A 25,391-nucleotide genomic window follows, 5' to 3' on the forward strand; every position below is an offset into this window, starting at 1 on the left:
AGTAAAGTATGACCAAGTAAGTTCAAGGGCGGCAGCCTGGGGTTTAATCCTACGACCTCCCTTCTAGATGAGCATCCATTTTTTAATTAGTACTCTTTGGCTGTGCTTATTCAATCAGTCACAACCTTGTAATATCTCCAGACTGTTTTATGAAGTCGCATCAGGATGAAATTCTGGCTACCTACTATTTCTGTATTATCTTCTTTAGGAAACATGCTGTGTGGCTAAAGAACATGAAAAAACCATTTCTTTTTTCCACAAAGTTTCTACATATAACATGCTTCCTGCAGAAGTTTGTAATTCATATCTTCTAGTGCAAATTATAATCAGGAAACATGACTTTCTCCAACAGAATAATAGTTTAACATTATTTTGTGAGAAAATAATTATGTTTTACTCAGTAAAATGAGTTTAAAATTACAAGTTAGAAAAGTTTATCTAGTTGTTTCTGTATAGCATTAATCTGGGCTGCTTTGTTAAAAATTTATTTTTGAATCAGGGTTTCACTCTGTCACCCAGGCTAGTGGTGTGGTCACAGCTCACTGTAGCCTTGAACTCTTGGGACTGCAGTTGTGCACCACCATGCCCAGCTAATTTTTGTATTTATTTATTTTTCTGTAGAGACTGGGTACTGTCATGTTGCCCAGGCTGGTCCTGAGCTCCTGGGCTCACGCGATCCGGCCGCCTCTGCCCTTCAAAATGCTGGGATTACAGGTGTGAGTCAACAAGATTTCTTTAAACCAAGGTTAAGATAAAGAGAAGGCACAGAATTTGATGTATTTTTGAATAGTCCAAAGTAATTTTTATTCTCTAATTAGTCGCCTCATGACTTTATTTGAATGAAGTAATGAGAGGCTAATTAAACCAGCTTTAAAAAAAATATATTTTCTTCTCTTTCTCCAGGCAGTGGGTCACTTTGTGGCGCTGCAGAACACCTGTGCTTTCCCTGTGCCCCATCACCTTCCCAGCTCCTGAGCTGTAGCCATCTTGGCTGCACCTGCCGTCAGAGGGCAGCTCCTCGGGCTCCTGCTCCTGGGCTGCAGGTGCTACCTCTGTGCAGAGGGCTTAGGAGGAGCAGTGAGCCTTCTAACTGCAGCACTCCTGACAAAGCACTTTGTGAACCCCTCTGGGACATAAGGGCATCAAACTAGGAACAAAAATAAAGTCTTGACTGTGATTTGGCGATTTTACCACATACAAGGCCCGAAAGACAATTAAGACAAGAAAAGAAGACAAATCTCTTGCCAGCAGGAGTATGATTGTACAGGAGTCTGAGTATACATCAGGGCAAGCCAAGAGACAGGTAGAAACAGAGAGAAAAGGTTCATGCAATTATGAATATGACCTGGAGGGTGTTTTGGAATTAGATTACAACAGGAACAGAGAATTAATGCCATTTTGAAACAATTTAAGAATTACGTATTTGAAGGAACTCAGTATTATAATGTTATCCAACATTATCCCAGTTGCTCATAAGACTTGCTAATAACCTGGATTGGGGGTGAGGGTTGAGGGATCTAACGGAAAACATCTGTTAAAATTGAATATGATAATCATGTCTTATTTTTATGATCTTGCTCATGAGACAGTCTTGAAAGAGAGAACCGAGTGATTATCCAAGTAAATGTGTATTTCTATGCAGAATGTAGGTGTGTCTTGACTTTGCATTCCAAAATAAAAATGACTGATCTTTTCCATTAGCACAGTTTGGGTCAGCCTAACTGCCAGCTTTCAGGATTGTATTTATTTATTTTCCCTAAGGAGATACAGGCACTTTGTGGGCCTTCCCAGGCTGCTGCAAAATGATGGATGGTTGGGCTCTGTCTAATCCAAATGACACGGTGTGTCGGGAGCGTTGGTAATCGTATCCTGCCGACTTCAAAGCCCACTGCCAAAACATCCACAGCACAGAGGTTTGGCAACTTCACATAATCATAGCAAAAGGATTACAACGTGAAAAAACAGGCCCTGAAATAGCTATGAAAAGGGCCAATTCAGAAACCAATTTGGCTAAGACGTTTAGGCTAGCGCCTTCGCACGGTCACCTTGTATTTTCACCTCTTGAGTTGCCTTCACCTGGACTAAGGTTGGCAGCATTTGTGAGGCAAAGAAAAGATGCCCAGGGAAACTGGCTCTGGATTATAGAAATAAACATTGTCTTCAAGGGATAGCCAGCGATATCAGGCTCAAGACTTGTGAATCCCAAGCCACAGTGCCCAGGTAACTCTGATATAGCAAGATTAAAGCTGTCTACCTAGTGAGATCTCCTGAAAGAGAAACCCCATGGCAAATCTAGAAGTTGTCCCTTGTTTCGGTAAAGTGAGAAATTGCAGCTATCCATGACACTTTATTTACCAGTAATAATACAGTTTGCATTATGAGCGGTAGCTTGTTCACCATTCAACAAATGTTTTTTAATCACAGCAGGAATTAAGGGTGATTTGTGACCAGGTGCTGAACTAGAATTTCTCAATGACAACCCCAGCTTCCTAGGCCTCTTTCCATTCCAGGCATAAATATGGAGGCTCCAATGTGAAACCTGGGGTCCTTCTGTTCCAAAAGGGGCTACAAATAAGAGAGATGAGGGTGAAAGAAGGACCTGCAGAGGCTGACGCCGTCTGGGTGCCAAACATCCTATTTGCTTGACTCTCCCTTGCACAAGTTCCTGGACAAAGTAAAATTATAACACAAAATCCACAACATTCAGCACATGTTTTCATTAAGCAACTTTAGTCACTAAAAAAAGTGCAAATGCAGACTCCTGTATAAATCTGATTTGCCATGCTAGGCCAAGCTTATTTTATTACATACATTCTGCATTCTAAGAACTAATAACTTCATATTGTAAACATTAAGCATACAGAGTTAAAATTCAAGGCCACATTATATCATTGATTGTCTCTTTTGTCATGTGTCTTTGGCTGGCCGAGATCAACTCGTAGTGTATAAATGCATAAGTTATATAATTATTATATAAAAAGGGGGGGAAAAACATTGACTTGTATACTTCATTCTGACAAACGCACAGCGTTCGCGACTCAAAGGAAAACTGGAGGCCGCCTACCCAAAATGCCTGCGTGATTTCTGATTGTGGCAGCCAAGAAGGCCATCTCTTACCTGACCCTGTGGAGAACAAAGCCCCCACATAATGATGAGGTCCTGAATGTTTCTCTTAAATATCAGACAATTCCAGTTAAAATTTTCATTTGACAAAGAAAGAAAGAGATGCACATTTTTGTTTCTGATTTCTACTACTTCCCCTTTCTACATTACGCTGCGTCCTTTCTCCTAACACTGGGTTTGGTATAACACTGACTGCATGAACCCTCAAGTCTCCGTAACTCATTGTACACAGTCCCCAAATGTCCTGAGTCCAGTCTTCATTGCTTGAGAAGTTTCTTTCCCAGCCCTGGTCTCTTCCTTCTCTGCCTCCTCCTCCTCCTCCTTCACCCCTCTGTCTACGATCACACGCTCACTCTATACACATCCTCAGTCCCACCTTTTAGTTCACAGTCCCGGTAATACTGTAAAGGAGTTGGAAACTTTGGGTCATCTTCACAGTTTGAGAAAGCTGACAGCTGTCCATCAAACGGAATGTATTTGATTTCAACCAAAACAGCACATACCGTGCAGTTGCGTATCAATGTCTGTTGATGGGCCACAGTCTCTCTCATGTCTTTTCTCTTGTTTTTGATATGTTTCTATTTTTAAATACAGGTAGTTTTCCTTAAAATGGCATTATAAACGGTATGTTAGGTCAAAACTGTGTTGTTTCTATTGCTTTAGTTTCATCCCAGTTTGCATTAGCGGGATTTCAAACTCTACTCTAAAGTTTATACATTTCTTAAGACCACTTTCTTTGGCACTTTGTCCTTAAGACTTCATGCTTCTACATATACTGTCTTTTACAAGGTCAGTCCACAGATGGTATGTCCATATTTGTGACATTTTTAGCATCCTCCTCATTTCTGTAGCAAGACTTCAGTAACTCCCTCCCAAGAGTCTTTGGATCTCTTCCCCGGCTTCCTTCCCCAGCCCCAGTAAAGCTTTTTTCATTCCTCTTGAGGCACTTTTGATTCATGTTCTCCGATAGAGTTTGTGGCGATGGGCTGGTGAATGTACGCTGATGGGAAAGGCCTCCATCAGGTGTTTAGTAGTAAGTGCCCAGATGAGAAGGCATATGGCTGGTGGGGAGCCTAGTGTTAGGGTATATACCCCCAGTTGGTGAATTCCAGTATGGGTTTGGGGCAGCAAAAAAACTGGAAGATGTCACGGGGAGAGCTGGAGGATGGGGTGCCACAAAGTTCATCTTCTGCGGGTGGGCGTGATAGGAGCCCATGTACGGGAGGTCTGAGGGGTACTTGTACAGAGATGACTCCGGGGGGTGGGGCTGGAGGGCCTGGGCGATCCCGTGGAAGTCGAACTTGTAGGCGTAGCGCTTCCCGTGGACCTTGGTCATGATGTTCTTGTCATAGTAGTAACGGAGGGCGCGGCTGAGCTTATCGTAGTTCATATTGGGTTTGCTCTTCCGCTCTCCCCAACGCCGGGCCACCTCATCGGGATCCGTCATCTTGAACTCCCCGTTGGTGCCTTCCCAGGTGATGCAGCTGGAGTTGGAGCTGTCTGACAGGAGCTCCAGGAGGAACTGCCAAAGCTGGATCTGGCCACTGCCTAATGCGATCAGGAGAGGAAGGAAAACTCCCATGAGCACAGGTTCCAGGGGAAAGAGGCCCTTTGTGATGAGGGAAGGAGGTGCTATTGGTGTGTCGCCCACATTCCCTTCACCAGGCCTGTCCGTCCATCCCTCAGCTGCAGGGGTGAGGACTGCTCTCACTCCATGGCCACCCATTTCTCCAGAGAACTGCCCTTACCTTAACAGAGCCACCGCCTCACCCACCCCCAGGCATCCCACAGCTGGTGGACTCAACAGGGTAACATAGGCCGGCCCCCTTGCCTCAAGGAAAGACCAACTCCATGAGGCTATTCAGGCTCCAGCGCTCCCGTGGGATTGGGCTGAAACAGCGTCCAGCTGCAAGGAGGCTTGGAGGAGGCCAGAAACTTCCTTAGCGCTGCACCTGCCCTGTGCTTCTTCCCATTCTCTCTCTCCTGAGAACATGCCGTTAATCATTCACCTGCACAAGCAGCCTTACCCCAAGCTCTGCATCTAGGGAACCCGAGCCAGGATGATGGTCTAACAGATTCAAGACCTAGATGGGATGCAGGGAATTCATATGGGGCAGAGTTCAGGCTGGTTCCATCCATTTCTGACCTCCTTAAAAGAACAGCCAGATCAACCTGGTGTTTAGAGGATGAAAGAGCTGTATTTTTTTTTCCTATTTTGTGAAGCAGAAAAGTACTGTTATGTGGATGGCAATAATGACTTAATGCCATTTATATTGGCTAGGTCAAGTAAGATAATAAAAGTTAGATTTAGGAAATGAACTTCTAAAAGTTTATGGAAAAAAATTGAGAATGGAAGTAAACATCATTATTTCTAACATAACATTTTGCTGGCGCTCAGAAAGCAATTCTGTCAAAACTTTTCCTAGAACAGAATTAACCCACTAAAAATGAGGAAGTTTAGAAAAAAAACAAAAAAAGCTGGCTCTTTTTCAAACCAGATCACCCAGTTCCAGTATTTGGGCAAGGGCATCGTAACGGAAACCAATGCGTTGCCTGTGCCCTGCAATGCCAATTGTGTCAAGCAGCATTTCCAGAAGAAAAACCCCAACAATGAGTGATTGCAAGTCCCCTTGGGAAGCTGAATGAGACTCTTCCTTTGTCAAAGAGATCACATTTAGCTGGGTGGACAAAGTCAGAATTTTCTTGATTTCACTGAGAGCATATAGATATGGCTTTGTTTTATGAAATTTAAAGAAAAATCTAGGCACATCTAGCTGCTATGTCACAATACTTGAAGATAATTTATGGCTCCCTAGAAGACAGCAGCATGTAAATATTGACAATAGTATCAGTACCGAGAGAAGCTGAGCTGTGCTGAACATATTTCAGAAGCGTAAAAATGGATGGGAGGTGGGTCTTTCCTCCCGAACTCCAGTTATAGCACTGCCTTAAGACTTATTACCAAAAGATTACCTTTTATTATATCGTAAGTAATATCATTCAATGTGATAAAATGATTAAAGTAACTTTAACTGACATCTACTCAAGGAATTAATATAATGTAAAAATCAATTTTAAGATCGTTTTCTTCTAAATCCTTGCCAGCCTCCTATATATATCACGCAACTCATAAACTCTTCTTTGCATGTTGGCTACATGGAAATGGATATTTTTGTGAATTTATCCATACAATAGCACTGTGAGAAAGGTCAGCTTTTTCTGAATCTATTCTGGAAAGTGCTCATTTTCAGTCTAGCAACACATTTGAAATGTATTAACAGCTCGTAGCTCATTGTGGTGGAAGCCTTTGCTTTTTCAGAACCACATATACACACTGCTCCCAATCCAGTTTCGTTGCCTGCAACATTTCATTAATATGCGTTTAGAAAATACAAAGAATGGTATGGGAAAACCATATGGTCTTAGTATATATATATTGTAACCAAAAAATTACAACTTGAAAAAAATTCCATAGATGACCTGGGAATAGGAAAAGGCATGGATTTTTGATTTAACAGTCTTCACAGATGCTTCAATATAAACACATACGGTTGTTTGAAAATAAATATTCAGCGTCAACTTTCTCCCACAGAGAAAGCAACTCCACAGACCTGCCGAAATCACACTCGGAATCGACTCAAACCTTGGCACTGCCTCTTAGCAATTTTTCCCTCACCCACTTCTCTTATAAACGTGTGTAGGACAGAACCAGTGGACAAAAGTGATCTCATGTCTCTCCTATTTCTGAAGAGTTAGAAAGCAGGGGACCTAAATTCATGGCAGCAAACTCAATGCCCAAAGGATGGATGAGCTAATTTCTCACTTGACTATTTTACCCATTAGCCATAAAGACACAGGGCTCAGGACTATGAGCATTTCAAGGGAGGGTCTATAGAAAGAAGAGATCTGTAAGCAAGATTCATCAGCTTTCAAACCTTGAAAGAAACCTGGAAATGCAAAATCAATGAATGTTTAAGTAAATGGTAGAAAGCGTAACATTATGTCAAACTCATTAACTGTTAAATTTAATATTTGTAACTGAAATTCACTGCATTTTGCAGTGTGTAGAACAAATTTTCTCACTGCAAGAATTCTCAAAAATGAACAATGGTTGTTAAAAAATTGTCAATGGTAAATGAGTTATTCTCAGTCATAAAATTTTAAGAACAATTTTTAAATTCTTATTTTACTTCCAAAACAATAACATTTAATGTGTGATGAGGTGCATTTTAGAATATAGAGATTTCAAAACAAGAATGCTTAGGATTTAGGAAAGCCTAAAAGTGGCTTGGGTCACTCATGGGCCAAACCAGGGTTTACAAAGAGAAGCTCTTGAAAGACAAGAGCTTTCACTGAGTAGCATCACCACCTCTACCTTAGGACTCACCTTTCTTGGGTAAACCCTTCAGATCTATTTTTGTTTTACTCTATCTTAATAACATCCTTGCAATGTCAGTAAGGAGCAACTAGTTTTTTCTTAGGGTAATTACCAAAATAAAACAGATTTGGGGGTAAAAAACAGTGGCAGGCAGCACTGTCCACCTACGGAGAACCCTGTGGATGAAAGGGAGTGGCTGTGGCTTTTAAGAAGACAGAAGGCACTCCTTTAATTTTACAGAGGAAAGAAATCTCCTAATACTGTTAAAAGAAAGGGAGATAAACAGGGTAGCAAAGGCGTACAGACTGAGCAAAAATGGGCAGGAAAAAAAAAACAAAACCCAAAACGGTTTACAAACCACAGAGCAAAGCAGAGCTGCAGAGTGACTCAGCAGCTGTGAGTCTGGTGGAAACAGCAGCCTGGTGCAAAGCCCTGCAGCCATCAGCTGATGAACAAGGGCAGTAAATACAGTCATGAGGGGCCCCGCCAGTACCATGGTGGCAGTGGTTTGAGGCCACTTTCTCTAGAAGCCAGGGGTGGTGCAGAAGATCCCGCGTGCATGGCCTGGACCCTCTGCAAGGCAGCAGGTGTGTCCTGAATGGAAGTCTCTGCCCCGAGACTCAGTGAGGCTCAGGCATCACTTACTGGAGGGCAGAAATTCACATGAGCACAACACACAAACCTAAGCATGGTGGTAGGGAGCACCAACTTTGGAGTTGCCACTGCCTCAGCTGAATCCTGCCTCTGCCCTTTGTGGGACCTTTGGCAACTCTCCCAGCTCTCTCTGCCTCAGTATCCTCATCTGTAAAGTGGGCATGATGGTAACAGTACTATCTTGCAAGATCATGGTAAGGATGAACTCAGTACATGAATGGTCTTCTCATAATTTCTTTGGGCTGAAAATCAGAGTTTAAGGAAAGATAACACTCCTCTCCTATAGCCAGGAAATGCCTAAAGAAAGAGAAATACTGTTCAATTGGCCTTTTGAACCATGAAAAAGCTTGAAAAGGTGCTATTCTCGGGCTGACTGATATCCTCTGAAGGCTTACTGTGTGCCATGCACCATTCTAAACGCTTTACATGTGTTGATTTATTTAATTCCCACAGGAATCATGTGATTAGCCCATTGGAGAAGTGAGGAAATTGGAGCTTGGAGAGGTAGACTGATGTATTTTTCTCAGCGCCGGCAAAGGCTGAAATCTAGACCCTAGGGTGCCATGCTTAATCACTGCGCAAACTTGCTTTCAGGCCTGGTTTTGCACACCTCTGCAGCCTCCCCAGGTCCTTTCCATGTTGTCGCCTCCCTGGGGGGCTCCCACTGGAAGACTGCACACTCTCACCTCCTAACAAATGGCCAAACATCCCTAACCTGGTCTGTTGTTCTGCAAGAGGCAGGATGTATTTTCATGTGCACCACTGAAGTGTTCAGTTAGCATCAAGGGAGCCTCTGAACATAACCCAACAAAGCTCTTTCATTAGAGGAACCATGTTAGATTCTCAGCTGCTCTGATGGCACGTAAAGGAGCTGTGTTGCTTATAACCGATCCATGATATCAGAATGCAGGGACACACTGTTCTCAGCAGGAGAAGTGATGTTCAAAATGCACATCAAATGAATATTTGGGATAGAGATGTTGGGATGATGACATCATCTTGTGCATTCATACTATATGATGCAATCTTTCCACTTAAAATGAGGAAAAGGAATTTGTATTGTATGAAAAGCAAAGACAGCAATTTGTAAGTGATGAAGGATTTATTTATCAGAGAATAGAAAAATAGAATCAAACAGGAAGAAGCATTCTGATTAATACAAAGATAAGCGACATTCTGGTTTCAGGGGAAAAATTCACATGAGCACAACAGACACAAACCTAAGGATAGATGGAGAGAAAGTCGAATTCATCATAAACTAAATGAAATAAACCTTTATCTTAAAGTCACTTGGCTGCAAATCAAAGGTAGGATGTTGTCATTTTCTCCAGGCCCATTAAAAAGAGTCTTAATGGTATGAAGCGCAGTCCTGTTTCCCCAGGCCTGTGATGAGTTTCCAGTCTCGTTGCTCTGAGCTCAGGTCTCTCTATCTACAAAGGGCATCCCCAGGCTGCTGGGCCCAGGGCAGGTGTGGTGTTCCCTTGTGAGAATTGGCACTCTGCTTAGGAGCAAGTGACTCTGGCCCTGTTCTACAAACAAGCCAAGCAGTACCTTTGGGCTGTGACAATGTGGTCATGGACATATATATTTCATTTGGCCAATGTGTTAGTGCAAAGGCCAGTTTAGTCTTCTTTGGTGCAGCTTGACTCTTTCCTCCTCTTCCTTCCCGACCTCAGATTCATCGCCTGCACCTAAGCAGTTATTACCCTGAAAGGAAATCCTTGCTTTCTATTCTCACAGTCTGCATTTCGTAAGACCTCCTCTTCCCTTCATACTTAGTCAGCGGCAGAGTAGGGCAAGAAAACAAAAGCAGACTTTGGAGACAGGGTTAGGTTACAAATCTGACCTCCCTTATCATTGGCTGTGTGACACAGGAAAAGTTACTTAACTTCTCTGGACTTCTAATTCCTCTTCTGTAGGATGGAGATAGTAACCTCCTAGGGCTGCCATGAGGCACAGAAGGGACCACAGACATTCTATCGGGGGAGTTCTGCGGGGTGGGAGCTGTTTGATTGTTATTTCACATGATTGTATTAACATTCCCAGAGTGTTTCAGCTTCCGTCATTTTCTTTTTTCTAATCTATCCTAACATTGCTGCCAGATCAGTCTTCCTGAAGCATGGCTGATAATAATCATCTCAAAACATAGTCATTATTTGTATTTGAACGGTTATATGGCAGAGTTGCAAATGAAAAGCTGAGCAGAAGGCTGAGAAGAGACCACAGCCTCAGGAGCCTGGGCTACTAGATGAAAGCCATCATGAGCAAAAAGGGCCTGGGGCTCTGTGTTTGGGACAATGTTGTAACTCCCTGTGTCCATCTCTCCAGCAACCGAAAGCTCCCTGAGCTAAAGGACTATATCTCGTTATCCTTGGCATTCATGTATGCAACAAATAATTATTGAGCACCTAGTCTAGGCCCCAGGCTAACTAGTTTTCTTTAGATTTTCAGCTGTAAAAAAAATTCATTGAATTCATTAACATTAACCAAAATTTAACATCAAAAATACAGATGCTCAAAAATGATAATGTTTCATGTTTTCAATGTGTAGATTCTCTTGCAGGGATGTACACTGATTAAATCTGAATTATTCCATTTCCAACCTTATTTTGGCCTCAACATTTAGGAAATATAATTCCATCTTTGCTTGCAATATACCTGTAACATCTTGGCATTTGAATTTGCAGTTGGGAATATGCAGCATAGGCTATGAATTTCTGAAGTTGGTGCCAGCACAGCTGGTTCTGATCTGAATACAAACAAATAAAACTATGTAGTTGGCACTGAAATACTAGGACAGGTGACAAACCTTGGCAATGCACTGGGTACAAATGGGCTAATTAAGAATCTGCTCTTTCTTCGAGCATTGAAGTTCAGAAACAGACCATCAAAGATGAGCCTGAATTTGAAGTCTTGTGGTTGTATTAAGGCTCTCTTTTAAAAAATACTAGTTATTTTATCTGCTTGTATAATGGTTGAATTGTGTCCCCTCAATTCCCTATGTTGAAATCTTAAGCCGCGGTATCTGAGAATGTAACCTTTTTATGGAGATAAGATCCTAAATAAGGTAATCAAGTTACAGTAAGGTTATGGAATGGGTATTCCAATCTGACCAACGTCCTTATGCAAAAGAGACATCTGGACACAGCGATTGACACACACAGAGAGACGATGATGAGAAGAGACACGAGGAGATGATGGCCATCTGTAAGACAGGGAGAGTCCCCAGGACAGATCCCTCCCTCACAGCCCTCAGAAGGAATGAAACCTGCTATCGGGACACTCTGATTTCAGACTTCCAGCCTCCAGAACTGTGAGACAATAAATTGTTGTTGTTTAAGCCACCTAATCCATGGTGCTTTGTTACAGCAGCCCTAAAAAACTATTACAGCTTGGATTAGGTTATAATGTTCTTTGCTGAAGTTGAAAATTTATAACCCGACCCATTTTTCCATTAAGGCAAATAATTCAGTGAGACCTAAAACTAAAATTTGTTCAGTCAAAGGAATTTCTCACCAATACCAATTTACTTTTCAAAATAGCCACTGCCAAAAAGGTAACTTTGTAAGAAGAAAATCATCAGCAGTTTCTCACCTGGATTTGCAAGGCGGCTACTTGTTGGTCCAAGAATCTGATAAGGATCTACAGCAAAAACAAACAAAGTCAAATCATAGACATAGTTGTGACATAGTATGATGTGACTTCAGACATAATGCCTGACTCAATTGTGTTTTCAGATTTCAAAGCTGGAAATGTCCCCCAACTCCAAATCAACTGCCTCCACCTCTTCTATGAGAGAAGATATCACACAGCATCTCAGATGTCTTGCTGGGGGACTCCTAGTTGGTGGCAGGGCTTGGATTCCATCCCAGGATCCCGACATGTAGCTCAGGGCTCACACCAACCAATGACATAAAGAGGGCAAACATGTGCCAAGCCCCATCAATCCAGGGCTGTGCAGGCTGTGTTGTTCGGGCATGGAAAGTAAAATTAGAAAAAAAAAAAAAAATGGATCACAAAGAAGCAGCCTGTGTGCAAGTAGAATGTTTTTTTCTATATTTATTGCATAGTTGGGGACATGTTTTAGCACCATCTCAAGTCACCTCGCGTGAGTAGGCTGATGACTTGGGCCCTATCTTATGTATGGAGCAGTCAAAAAGAGGCAAAAAATCATGTTAATTTCCATTAAAAAGTGATGCATTTTAGAAACGTGCTGCTGAGCCTAAATCTTCTCTTATGCTTATTCAGATGGCCCCTGAAACATACCTAACTGAGGACGCTGGTCTTCAGTTTTGGGCACTGTGGAAGGAGATGGTTGAGCAGCTGAAAATCCAGAAATACAAAAGGCAATTAACTATAACAGATTTGGTCACGAGTCTTTGATGTTGTTGCAAAATCATTCTATCAGTTAATTTAGTTATTAACATAATAGTCTAAATCAGAAGCATCTTATGGTAAGGAAAAACTTTCCTTTCTAATGAAACCAAATGTAAAAACATTGTAACAAAAAAAGAGGACATTTCCAATTATTTAAAAAATGGATACCTCCCAGTTTTTCCAAAAGTTAAAAAAAAAGAGAATTTGGGATGGCTTACCAAATAGATTATAATAAATCATAGTCTAAGATGAACACATAAAGGGAAAACCATCAGTCAAATAAAGTAAAGCCAGGGATACTTTTAAGCATGGCCAAGATTCAGGAAATCACCAATTATTTAATGTGTACTCAAACATCCCATGAAACATGTATTTCTGAAGGTTGAAATACACTACATCATTCCTTTATTTTTGTTATGAAATTTGTGATGACCCAAATAGAGAAAGAATCACTGCAGTTAAAGATCAATTGTACTCTGTTGTCAATGGAACAAACCTACCACGTGTTGCAAAATCACAGATTAACCACACAAATTATTATATACTCCATCAACAGTCATCAACTGCCTGCGACATGAAACTCAGGGCCATGGGAGCCAACACTGTACCTTTCGACTGGGGCGTGGGGTGGCTGTGACCGGTCCAGGCTGATCTCCTGGGAGGCTCATACGGTAAATCTGTAAAGACAAATAAATTGACTAAAAGATCAATCGTGTAATTTTTATAAGAGATGTTTTGGTTTTGTATTTGATTTTGCATTTATTAGAATAAATTGTGTGCTAAAAAAATCTGGTAATCCAAAGAATATCCCACTAGATTTGAGTTTCATTTACAATTTAAAATTTCATATATGATAGTGGTCTAAAATTCTCACCCGTTTATCTGAAAACTCTCATTGACAGATTCTCCCAGAGGTTGCCGACTCTTCTAATTTCCTACAATCATAAGTGAAGACCCTAATAAAAGTTTCTTACAATCTAGTTCACCCTGCTTCCACTGGGACTGATCTACATCTGTCTCTTTATTATCTTCATGACTCATCCAAAACACAGTCTACAATTTGGATAAACCAGCCCATTTTTGTTTGAGGTCTGCCCCTAAATCAATCAAATGACATTCGGCTTCTTTTTCTTCTTGCATCTCCTAGGAAATGCCTTATCTTTTTATTTGCCAGTTGCCTCTCTTAGCCAACTCTCATTTTCCCTTTATAATCTCATCAATTTATATTAAATCAGTCTTAACTGATCTAGTGATTTTCGTAGGCAAATGTCTCCCATTTCTAATGTTCTAAATACATTTAGAATTTCTCTAAAATGAACTGCATGAAACGAATTACGGGACTGAAATAGTATTGCTCCTACAGCACATTGATGATGACCTTTTGAGCTTAAGTACATGCCAAACATTTCTTTGTATTTATAAAGTAGTATCACTTGTCCCCTTCATTTACTTTTCATATGCAAATTTAGTAACTATACTTCTACATCCTCAGTGTGAGTCCTATTAATGATTATCAAAGCATTTCAAGTTTGTTTCACAAATATATCCCAGAAACCTTATTATACATACTTTTGCTAAGAGGGTATATCTAAGGCTATTTCTACATGCAATCTTATTACATAACTGTTTCAAAATTATGTCTTCTTGGATTGCTGGGTCTCAGTTCAATGTCATGTGTCATTCTGGGCCAAGTGAAGGCCATGGCCAAATATCTCGGCAGGTTCTTTGCTGCCAGACACCAGGAGATGGGTACAAAATTTCGCTTGGAAGATAGGACGATGCAATTGTTTTTAAGTTTCTCTTTAAACAAATATTTTAATTTTGTTTAAAACCAGCAATTTGATGGGTCAGTCTTCAAAGAGCTTGACTGTGCTGCAGAAGATGTGTCTCTTCCTATTTTCATATCCCAATGAGAATAGAAATGATAGGCCGTGTGAAATTCAACACAGAATCTCCTTAATGCATTTGGTCTGTTTGGCTGCAAGCATCTTTGCTACTAGTGTGGTCTATGAAATCCTACCCTTCAGAGCTTTGGAGAATTAGATAATTTTTCTTTTTAAACTGCTATTACTCACTCCTCTCTCTCAGTTGGCATTTTTTTATTTTTGGACCTAAATCTTTTCCCACCCAGCTCCTCAGATTTTCACATTTCTGGTGTTGGGGTTACACATAGGAATTAAATCTGCAGCCCCTAACAATTTACAACTGAATTTCAACTCAAGTCTCTGGGAACACTCTGCACATGGGTTCTCAGTCAGTTGCATTTTGTAAAAAAAAAAAAAAAAAAGGATCGCCAGAGTTTCAATTTGCGAATTGTCTCAGAAAGAAAAATCTGCTCATGAGGCAGTTCCTAGACACATCTAGCCTAATTTAGGAGCAGAAAGGCACATTAACTAAGGCCTTTTATTTACCAAATGAAAAACAGCAAGATAATACAGAAATATGTTCTAGATCTCTGTTTCTCAAAGGGTGGTCTGTGGACCAGCAACATCAACAATACCTGGGAACTTGTTAGAAATGCAGAATCTTACCCCAGACCTACTGCATCACAATCGGCATCTTTTTTTTTTTTTTTTTTTTTTTTTGAGACGGAGTCTCGTTCTGTGGCCCAGGCTGGAGTGCAGTGGCGCAATCTCAGCTCACTGCAGCCTCTGCCTCCTGGGCTCACGCCATTCTCCTGCCTCAGCCTCCTGAGTATCTGGGACTACAGGCACCGGCCACCACGCCCGGCTAATTTCTTTTTGTATTTTTAGTAGAGACAGGGTCTCACCGTGTTAGCCAGGATGGTCTCGATCTCCCAACCTCGTGATCCACCCGCCTCGGCCTCCTAAAGTGCTGGGATTAGAGGCGTGAGCCACTGCACCTGGCCTCAGAATCAGCATTTCTGGGTGACTCTGGTGCACACTAAAGTCTGAGAAAGCCTGCTCTAGACCATTGCTCTTTTCAGGAACTCTGTTTTCCTGCAGATGATTTCAGTAATGCTATCTAGAGCGTGCAAAGACAAACTAAAAAATGGTTGAAAGAGTTCTAGATGGATTGCTTTTACCCATGGAATAAGTATGCTAATGGAACTGATAGAAGGCATCAGTAGGTTAGTCAGATACTACCTTAAATCGAAAATTATTGCTCATGAAATGTGACTGGGAAAAAAAATAAATGCCTAACTACCACTCCCAAAATATTTTTTGAAACTCTTTATTCACAAAATCCTTCTTAGGGTGTATAACCACATCCCATCCTCCCTTGAAAATAAGTCAAAACTTAACACCAAACAGAGTTTACTTTTCAGCCAAGTATTTGAGACACTTATATGAACAATGATTCACATGTTCATAAACATATTGCCATGGAAGATATGCGGGCTTTTGTTTTCTCCCATGACATTCTGGTTCAATGCTTCCTTATCAGCTACCGATCACATGCTGTGGGCCCTGAGTACTCCCTGTGGGATATGACATTGGGAAATATTCAACTCAGGCTCCCTGAGATGAGGGATAGCCAGGGGTGACTGCTTCGGCAGCTACACCGTCTCAAAGCCTCAGTAGTTCTGCTGTTGACTGCTTGAAATTTCAATCACTCCTCCATGTATCTTTGCTAAAGTGTCCTTTATTGATAATAGAGCACTGGACTTCCAATAAGAATACATTTTACATTTAATTTTTGCTGATCATTTCAACACCCTCTCCATTTCTCTTTAACTTTGATCTTCAAGGTCATGAACTCATATGCTTGGCAGAAGTGCCCATGTAAGGGAAGGTTGCTTTCTGGCACTGGTTCTGCTGTTTTATCTGTAAGAGACTGTGTTTGAAAACTGAGCTTTATAAAAGTCATTGCATAGGCAGCTTGGGTGAACATAGATGTACATTACATTATAACAGTATAAAAAACAGCGTGAAGCTACAAATAGGGAGTTCGGCTAGTGCTGACTCCTATACACGAGCAACTGTGTTGATTTCCTGGGAGCTGGGATCAGCTTCTCATTCTGAATGAGACTCCTCCTCCACCACACCCTTTTGAAGACATCAGTCAATTAACACAACGTTCTGGCTACCCTTTCCTGGAGGGCTAAGTTCAGCTAAGGTTTACATTCTCCCTTCATCAAACTCACTGAGGAGGAACCTCTAGCTCTTGCCACCCCCGCCTACCCTCTTTATTTTTTAAAGGGCAAGAATGTGGATCATGGAAGAGCTCATCCTCATTCTGCAGGATCCACACCATATCTGCAAAATATCTGCAAAGCAACTGTGGAGGCTCCCTGGCTGGGCTGGATGGGAAAAGATGAGATTTGTCTGCTCTTGAAATTAGATGCTAATGGGGAACACAAATTAGGAAGACTAAGAGCTGCTGCTGAGAACCAATCTATAAATGTCTGTGAAATGAAAAAAAAAAAAAAGTTTGAGTCAACCTTAACATGATTAAGTCGCCCTCTATTTTCCTCCAGATCTTCTTAAAATTCTATATCAAAGGCATGGAGATTTGGAAACATTTTGCATTCCCTTCTTGCCTAGGTTTGCAGATCCCTGTGGTTATATAAGAACTAAGGGGAAGCAAAGAATGCAGTGTTAGCCATTTGCTAAGATACAGGCTTTACATAACACCTAACTGAGAGGTGCTATGCAGTACTTGTATTGTCTCACTATGCCTAGCTGTGTTAAAAGCACCAGGCTGTGAGCTCCAATGCAGGAATGATTTAAGATTCCAAGAAAGCCCTGAGGAGCAGCAGCTTCAAAGTGGAAGTGAAGGCTGCATTTGCAGGCTTAACTCTCTAATCTCTTTTGATAACACCCCAGAGGCATATCATAATATATGGGTTGTCATGGGGATGGAAGAGGAAAGGATGGGGTTGCAGAACATCATCCTTGGGATAGAGCTGAGCTCTTGCATGACCGGCTCCTGAGAGGACACGCAGGGTGGCGCACTGTGTAGTTAACAGGGGCTTGCAAGATTCTGTGGATCTGTTTTTGCCACTTTTTTCCCCTGAGACCTCAAAGGGCTATGGCTCCAAAAGAAGTGGATTCAGCAAAATAGAAGGGTGTTTGCAGAGGAGGTACAGAAAGGGATTCTGGTCACAGTAACTGCAGCAATGTAAGAAACACGTGAAACATAAAATAATAATCATAAAACAACAGAGTGTAACATGATATGCCTATGGGTTGATACTTATGAGAGTAGAGAAGACTGTCTCAATGCTAATTCAACAAAGGGGTCGTGAAAGACAGTAAATCTTGAATCAGGAAAATGTGGGAAAACACTAGGTACGGACATGCAAGGAAAAGGGATGAGGTTTGGACAAATGGTGCGTGGTGGTGGTGGTGGCAGGGCATGTCCACATGTGGTCCCCTGTGAGGTCAGTGAAGAGCCTCGGCCAATTGTGCAGGGAGACTGAACTGACACAGCAGCGGTGAGACTGACCTAACAGGGAAGCAGTCAGGGGGCTTTGGAATAAATGATTCATTTGGGAAGGTGGGCCATGAACAGAATAAAAGGTAGATTTGGGGCTGGGCATGGTGGCTCACGTCTGTAATCCCAGCACTTTGGGAGGCAGAGGCGGTTGGATCACGAGGTCAAGAGATCAAGACCATCCTGGCCAACACGGTGAAACCCTGTCTCTACTAAAAATACAAAAATTAGCTGGGTCTGGTGGCATGTGCCTGTAGCCTCAGCTACTTGGGAGAATGAGGCAGAAGAATTGCTTGAACCCAGGACACAGAGGCTGCGGTGAGCCGAGATTGTGCCACTGCACTACAGCCTGGTGACACAGTGAGACTCTGTCAAAAAAAGAAAAGAAAAGAAAAGAAAAGAAAAAAAGAAGAAGGGAAGGGAAGGGAGATTGGGGCAGTAACCCAGGGATGGGCTACTCACAGCGGGAAGGGAAGGAGGGAAGGGTGGTGAGGAAGAGCTGGGAAGGAGGATGCAGCAGGACAACACACATGTGGAAGAGTCTCTGCAGAAAGGGTGTGGAATGCCGTCTAATTTAACCAGTAAACCCTGAACACCACTGTCTCCTCTATCAGGGACTCTATAATGAAACGGCCACCGTGCAGAGAAGAGACAGATTCTGGTCTAAGTAGAGTTGCTACCTAGGAGCCTGGCTTGCTTCATGGTCAGCACAATAACGCTGACCAGCGTTCGGTTCTCTCGGATGTGGGATTAGACAAAGGGTGTAGAAATGAAGATCATGGCACAGCAAACCAAGAGTGGAGAGACAGGGATTTGGGGTCTGTGTCCCTAAGGACCTTGAAAGAAACAGTCAACAATCACCTTTCTGAAAGTAGTCAGGTATCCACTGACCACAGGGATATCATCAGATTCCCAGTGACCTCCCTCTGGGACTCGCGCAGCTCTGAAAGTTAGTGAGGCAAAAGCTTTTCCCTCTCAGCCATCACAACGTTCATTCTCCAGTTGCAGGTTCACAGCTTTTATCTCCACAGGACCAGTCCTTTAAGGTTGATTGCTTAGCAATGGATGACCCAAGGTGTATAACTAGTTCTTATATCCAAAGTCAAGCCCCTGAATAGAGCCTACAGTAAACAGTCCTCTGGCTTGTTCAGTCTGCTTTAAATTCTTTACAGGTCAGATACCAATATTTGTATTGGTTCTCATAATCACAGTAGGCAGTGGTCAAAACAGGTTATTTCAGGTACAAACTGAGTTTCGAAAACATACTTGACTAGTAGTGGAGCTGTGGAAGTGTGCTGTCTCCCAGATCACGCTCAAATCATGGGCCCATGGAAGAGCACCATCAGAGCAGCATGGGAGGTGTCTAAGTTTGCCACCCTTGCCTTCCCTGGGCTGGGCAGAGAGGGAGTCCCAACCAACATCCTCACAGCCACCCTCTTCTCCATCCACCTGGATGGATCATACCTTCCAAATCCACCATGTCCTAAAATGTGAAAACAAAGCAGCTCCAGGACCCACTGTCTTAACCAGGTAGCATCAGTCAGCTGGCTTGTCTGATGGACAGGTTGTGCCCATGGATTTGGCCAGTGTCGTGATCTTTTAACACAGTTTGTAACACTAGCTCACAACCCCTGGCTTTGCAACTCAGTCAGACGCACCTATGAGATGTCTTAACATAAACAAACAAAAACAAAATTAAAAAGTAAAAAAAATTTTAAAACCCCAGCCAAATGTTCTGGAAATAGTTTTTATTTTTTTACATATATATGGAAATATTTTTTAAATGCTCACAGAATTACAAAATCTGTAGCGTGTGAGTCAAACGTGAATTTCTATTTTCCACTTGCAATACATGGGGTAGATTTCTTTTTTTTTTTTTTTTTTTTGAGACGGAGTCTTGCTCTGCCGCCCAGGCTGGAGTGCAGTGGCCGGATCTCAGCTCACTGCAAGCTCCGCCTCCCGGGTTCACGCCATTCTCCTGTCTCAGCCTCCCGAGTAGCTGGGACTACAGGCGCCCGCCTCGTCGCCCGGCTAGTTTTTTGTATTTTTTAGTAGAGACGGGGTTTCACCGTATTAGCCAGGATGGTCTCGATCTCCTGACCTCATGATCCGCCCGTCTCGGCCTCCCAAAGTGCTGGGATTACAGGCTTGAGCCACCGCGCCCGGCCAGATTTCTTTTATGACCAGTCTTGTAGACTCTAGGCACTGGGTCCTGCCCATGTTTCGATGGCCTGTGAAATCTCTTACATGACAGAGGTGATTTACTACCTCTTAGTACCTCTTAGTTAAGCCTTTCTATCATGCTGCCCAGGAGCGAGAGAGCAAACTTTTTCTCTGACATTAGAGAAGAGAAAATTGCCAGCCTGAAGTCACTAGGCAGTAACCAGGGCAGTGTCAGGATTTGAACAGCCTGAGAAGTTTCCTCATTCATTCTCTTTAGCTCCCTGGGCCCCCAGTCTTTCTCATCAGAAAGGAAGAGTAGTTGCCAAGCCTAGATCTTGAACCAGTTCAGACTGAGACTTGTGTATTTCGATTATGTGATAGAGGTGAAAGAGGAATCACCTGAGTTTCATATGAATTCTGGAAGCCTGTAGGAAGACGGATAAACCACCCCACCACCCTGAACACGATGTCATCAACCGTGAGGCTGGTACAATGATATCTAGCTTATGGGGCTGCTCTAAGTCCCAGGGAGGTGACAAATGCTTAGGGCACTATACCCTTCTGTGAAATGCCCTCTCCCCCTGCTCATTATTCGCCTGGTAAACATCTAATTCCCCTTTGCCATGTGGCCATTCCTCTAGAAAGCATCTTTATGCCTTTCGTGGCGGGTTGAGTTCCTCCCCGATCCTGCTCCTACAGCCTGTATTGCTAGAAGTGGTGCCTCTACCGTAGAACCTATCACATAAGGGGAAACATTTATGTGTACATATCTGTCTCTCTGGCTCTAGGTCACTCTACGGAAACATCTAGAACTGGAGGCAAAACATTTTGGCTTGTTCACCGTCAAACCATCCGTGGCTGGCCCAGAGGAGGCACTCAGCAAATGAACAAGCCAAGCTGAATGAAGAAGTGAACGTTCTGAAGACAGGAAGCTTACTGAAGCCTGGTTCGTCTTTATATTCCCAGAGTCTAACATCACGCTTGGCACTAATGGGCACTTGATAGATGTTTATTTTTGCATGAATAGCATGTAAATTAATTACCTAATTAAATCATCTGGAAGACAGGCAGTAAGATTCAGATGTAAATACTACTGATTGCATGCTTCTGCTCTGCAAGACTGGCTTCTTGTGACATACTGAGAACCGGTCACTGTGAATCTGGGGAGTGTCCTTGTTTTGTGCTCTTCCCCCGAGGAGGGATGGATCCTTCCGCTACTTCAAAAGTGGGCCTATTTCTAACTGCCAGGCATCCAGGGTGCCTTCTTTGCCCATCTCTCTTTCTGAAGAGCTAGTTAAAGGGCTAATCTGCTCTTAATTCCTTTAGTGTGGTCTTCGAATGAAATGGTTTGAGTGGGTTTAGTCTCCAAATAAACAGAGGCAGAATAAGACTGTCTGGGACTGGCTTCGGCTCCGGGATCAGCTCTCTTTGTATCGCGTGACTTAGGGCATGGATCTCAGCAGGACATCTGGGATGTCTCTCAATGAAGAGATCACACAGGGGTGTTTTCGTACCTGGCCTAGTTGTAATTCTTTGCGTAGCTTCAGGATATACTGAAGTATTTGGGAAAATAAAAGCTGCACCCCCTGCAGACAAAAGGAAAGACAAACATGTGAAGGTCTTTTGTTGTGGTTGTCGATCTCAACATCAGCGCCAAATCTACTTTTCCCTGTGACAACAAAGGGAAGAGACCTCCTCAAACCTGCCTTAACAGAGCTCAGGAGAAACGGACAGGTGCACGTGTCAGATTCTCAAGGTGGAAGGTGAAACTTGGAGCCTTGGTGTACTCCTGTGCCCCATTTGCTATAAAGCATTTTGTGTTTTGATTTTAGAGCTTCTTGATGAAGCCCTATCTGTGTCGCCCTCAATCCCACTTCCCACTGGGCTATCTCATTTTATTAAAAAACTATATGGTGCATGTTTTATTTTTCAATAAAAACCCACAATATATTTGTATATATTGTATAAAAACCCATAATATATTTTACATAGCTCTTGGAAAGTAGCACCAAGCAATTATAAGTATTTAGCCAAAGAGTATATGGATTTTATTAATAATTAATCCACATCTCTAGTCAAATGCGTTTTCCCTTTCTCTCTTTTGACCAAAACTCATGTTGTTGTTAGCTGAGAAAATTCCCTTTTCAGAGTTCAGTCCATTTGGAATTTGTTGTCCTGTTCATTGGTTGCTTCTGTGTTTAACAATAGCAAAATTAATAAATTTGGAGGTTTTTTTTTTTGAAACATTCACTCTATGGTTAAAGAATTCCTAAATAAATGTGAAAATATAAGAAATTGCACATAGCTCAAAGATATTTCCTAAGAAGGGGAAGTAACTTCCTCTAAGTTATCTGTTATTTCTGGCCACAAGGTCATGAATAGGCTGATGTGTGCAACCAAAATTATTGAAAAAGTGTAGTACCAACTCGAAGCAGGTGTTTTAAAACTTCAGATTAAAAAGACAATGTTTTGAATATAGAAACATTGTCTTAAAAAGACAATGTTTTGAATATGAAATTGCTCATTTACTATGATAAATGAGCAATTTCACTGTAATACTCAAACCGGGACTCACTCACATTTGATATTTTAAAATAAAATGGCAAATATTGGGAAAATGGCTGTATTTCTTCTATGTGAGGGCTGACCCTGAGTTAACTGGCTGACTTGCAAGGCTTCCTGGCACTTCCTGTCTCCATCCCTAGTCCGGGTGATTGTAGAGGGTCCCTGCAGCTAACAGAGTGGGGTGAGCAGCCGGTGGCCATGCTTCTGGAACTGTCTCCATCAGGAAGGAGCAGATGGATGTGAATCAGGAACACATTCATCCACAGAAAACCCAGCCTCTGCTGTGATTGGGAGGTGAGGGAGGAAGGTTAGCCAGGATGAGGCATGGTGTTAAACCCTACTTAGGCTCAGGCAAAATAAATACATAAATAAGTCAAATGTACAGTCAATGGTTAGAGACAGAAAACAGGCATTTGGTTAGTGACTAATTTCATATTCTCCAAAATCATAGCAGAGGTTCCCTCTGAACAAAACTCTCACAATGTTACAGAAATTCCCTCCTGCCTTTTGCAAACACGCAGTCTGTAGGAAAACAAATCAAATAGCCTAAAAGTTTATTGGAAAGGAAAAAGAAAATTCCAACTTATCCTAGCAAATATTTCTTTAAGAATAAAAAATGGAAGAAAGTGAAGGAGGCTGCTAAGGGCCCTTTTATATCAAACATGCTTTTAGTGTCTACAGAGTCAGCACAGCGAATATATTGGGACTAACAGAAGAAGATTGTAATCTGGCAAATGTGAGCTAAAGTTATGGCTAAAGGCAAATTCTGCACATCTCCTGGTTAAAAAAAAAGGAACCCTTTGATAATCAAACTGGGGTGCGTGGGAAGCGCTCAGAAAACCAAAGGGCTTCACCTTCCTTTAGGCTGTGGTACCTCCTAAGTATTGGAAAGCATCCTGAATCATCTACCTGCATTCTCTCTTCCTGACACACGCTGACTGGTTTCCCATGGAAGCATGCAACCTGTACGTAAGACCCTACGCTCTTGCTGGGAGGCAGGGGCGGGGCCAGCATTACCTGTGTTTCTAGCATGCATTAACCGTGGAGAGTTTTGTAAGGCTTTATCAACATCATCTGAAGTCAAATGTGGAAGAGGAGCTACAAAACAAAACAAAAAGTGACATCAAAATGAAAAAAAAAAAGAGAGAGAGAATTACCTTTCTTACAAAAAAAAAGAAAAAAGAAAAAGAAAGAAAGAAAGAAAACCATTCCCCCACTCCCACCCTAACATCATGGGCAGCTTTTAACAATTTCCATCAATCTGCTACTTGTTAGCGTGTTAAAACCTACATGGGGACCCGTCTTTAATTCAGGGAAGAAGTGGCTGGGATGCCAGGCAAAGCAATGGAGGAGAGTTTACTCCACCTCACTGTCACGCTACTTCCTTCTCATCATGCTGGACGCTGTAGAAATTAAAGCATGCAGCAAACATTCTGGATTCATGCCAACATGCCATCCCTTTCTGTCAGGTTAAGCCCAATCACATGACACAAAATGAAAACTTCCCTTGTTCTGTGTTCAAGTTAGAATATAAAGTGGGGCTTTGTGTAGCTTTAGGGAGAATAATCCCCCTAATTCCTACTGAAGAGGAGCCTTTCCTTAATGGTTCTATTTCAATTTGGGGTATCATAGAGACTAATGTGTGACTAATTAATGCTTCCTTTCCCTTTGACATTCCATCTTCTTGGTCGCAGGACCCTGGAGGAGGCAGCTGAGCATGGAAGTGAATTTTGGCTTCTCCTGAGAGTGCTGACTACTTCTCACTAGGCGATGTGGCCAGGGTGTTGTTACCCTAAGTCATTGCATACCAAGCGTGTGGTTCCCTCAGATCCTCAACGGGAACTGGACGAGGGCAGGAGGATGCTGTCGACACACCTGTTTGAACCCTCTGAAGCTCAGGTCATAAGAACCATAGCCACAGCCATCTATCCTTGGAGGAAGGGGGCAGCTTACTCTCTCTGAGGTAGTGGAGATGTGAGAGAAGGATGTCGGCATTGTAGCTGGGGGTGAGCCTCTGGAAGTCGTCCTTGGTCATCTTGCACAGTTCCTTCCCATCGATGTTCTGGAATAACAAGATGTTGACGTCTGGAAGGCCATATTCTTTCACCGCCCACTCCAGCCACTGCCGCACATGGTCTGTACTCCATAGCGTAGGATCTGAAAGGGGTGGGAACAAATTCAGTCAATTCCTGAAGCCAGGTATCTGCGTCTTGGGGCAGATCCCCATCCACATGGGATTTCTGACCAGCTGCCTTCCACAAGCACAGCCTCCAACCAGCCTCCCTGGCTACCCGGGAGAACATCTTGGGGGAAAGACAAAAGCTGCCTCACATCCACAGATCATTGTTTTTAAAGTGAATAGTTCTGGAATCTTGGGATTATTCACATCACATGCCCTCTTTTTTGCTCAGACAATCTAAAGTTTCCTGTAGGCATGAGATTTTAAAAATTCTTTTTTCTCATTTATGTCCAATTTTATTTATTCATTTAAAAATGAGTAAGAACAAGAGGAAACTTCCTTTCCTTAGAAAACTACTGGTATATTTATATGGAAATAAGAGTAAGCAACACATATCAGGAAGGTGCTAATTACAGATCATAACAACAAAAATAATAATAACAGTATTTATGCAAAATACTGAAAAACACTGACCACAGAATCGGAAATGAAATATAGATACACCAAGACTTTAGCCCATCCTATGAGCCAGCATTCGTCTCAGAGAGCTGT

At 42.3% G+C, this 25,391-nt stretch overlaps 1 protein-coding gene across 6 annotated transcripts in view; it reads right to left on the bottom strand.

Annotated features, from left to right (window-relative positions):
* Nucleotides 1-775: 775 nt before the first annotated feature.
* ERG (ETS transcription factor ERG) overlaps nucleotides 776-25,391 on the bottom strand; it is a 289,046-nt gene continuing 264,430 nt past the window's right edge. For 3 of the 6 annotated variants that reach the window (XM_010368712.2, XM_010368713.2, XM_030915554.1), the window contains 7 exons: nucleotides 24,614-24,817; nucleotides 23,678-23,758; nucleotides 21,610-21,681; nucleotides 13,141-13,209; nucleotides 12,422-12,478; nucleotides 11,750-11,797; nucleotides 776-4,671 (listed from right to left, as the gene is read on the bottom strand). In XM_010368712.2, coding sequence (XP_010367014.1) covers nucleotides 4,151-4,671; nucleotides 11,750-11,797; nucleotides 12,422-12,478; nucleotides 13,141-13,209; nucleotides 21,610-21,681; nucleotides 23,678-23,758; nucleotides 24,614-24,817 — 1,052 coding nt within the window. In that variant the 3' untranslated portion in view covers nucleotides 776-4,150. The remainder of the gene's footprint in view (nucleotides 4,672-11,749; nucleotides 11,798-12,421; nucleotides 12,479-13,140; nucleotides 13,210-21,609; nucleotides 21,682-23,677; nucleotides 23,759-24,613; nucleotides 24,818-25,391) is intronic. The other 3 variants (XM_010368714.2, XM_030915556.1, XM_030915555.1) reach the window with 1 other exon arrangement.

The sequence above is a fragment of the Rhinopithecus roxellana genome, chromosome 13, assembly GCF_007565055.1.
Source record: "Rhinopithecus roxellana isolate Shanxi Qingling chromosome 13, ASM756505v1, whole genome shotgun sequence".
Taxonomy (NCBI): Eukaryota; Metazoa; Chordata; class Mammalia; order Primates; family Cercopithecidae; genus Rhinopithecus; species Rhinopithecus roxellana.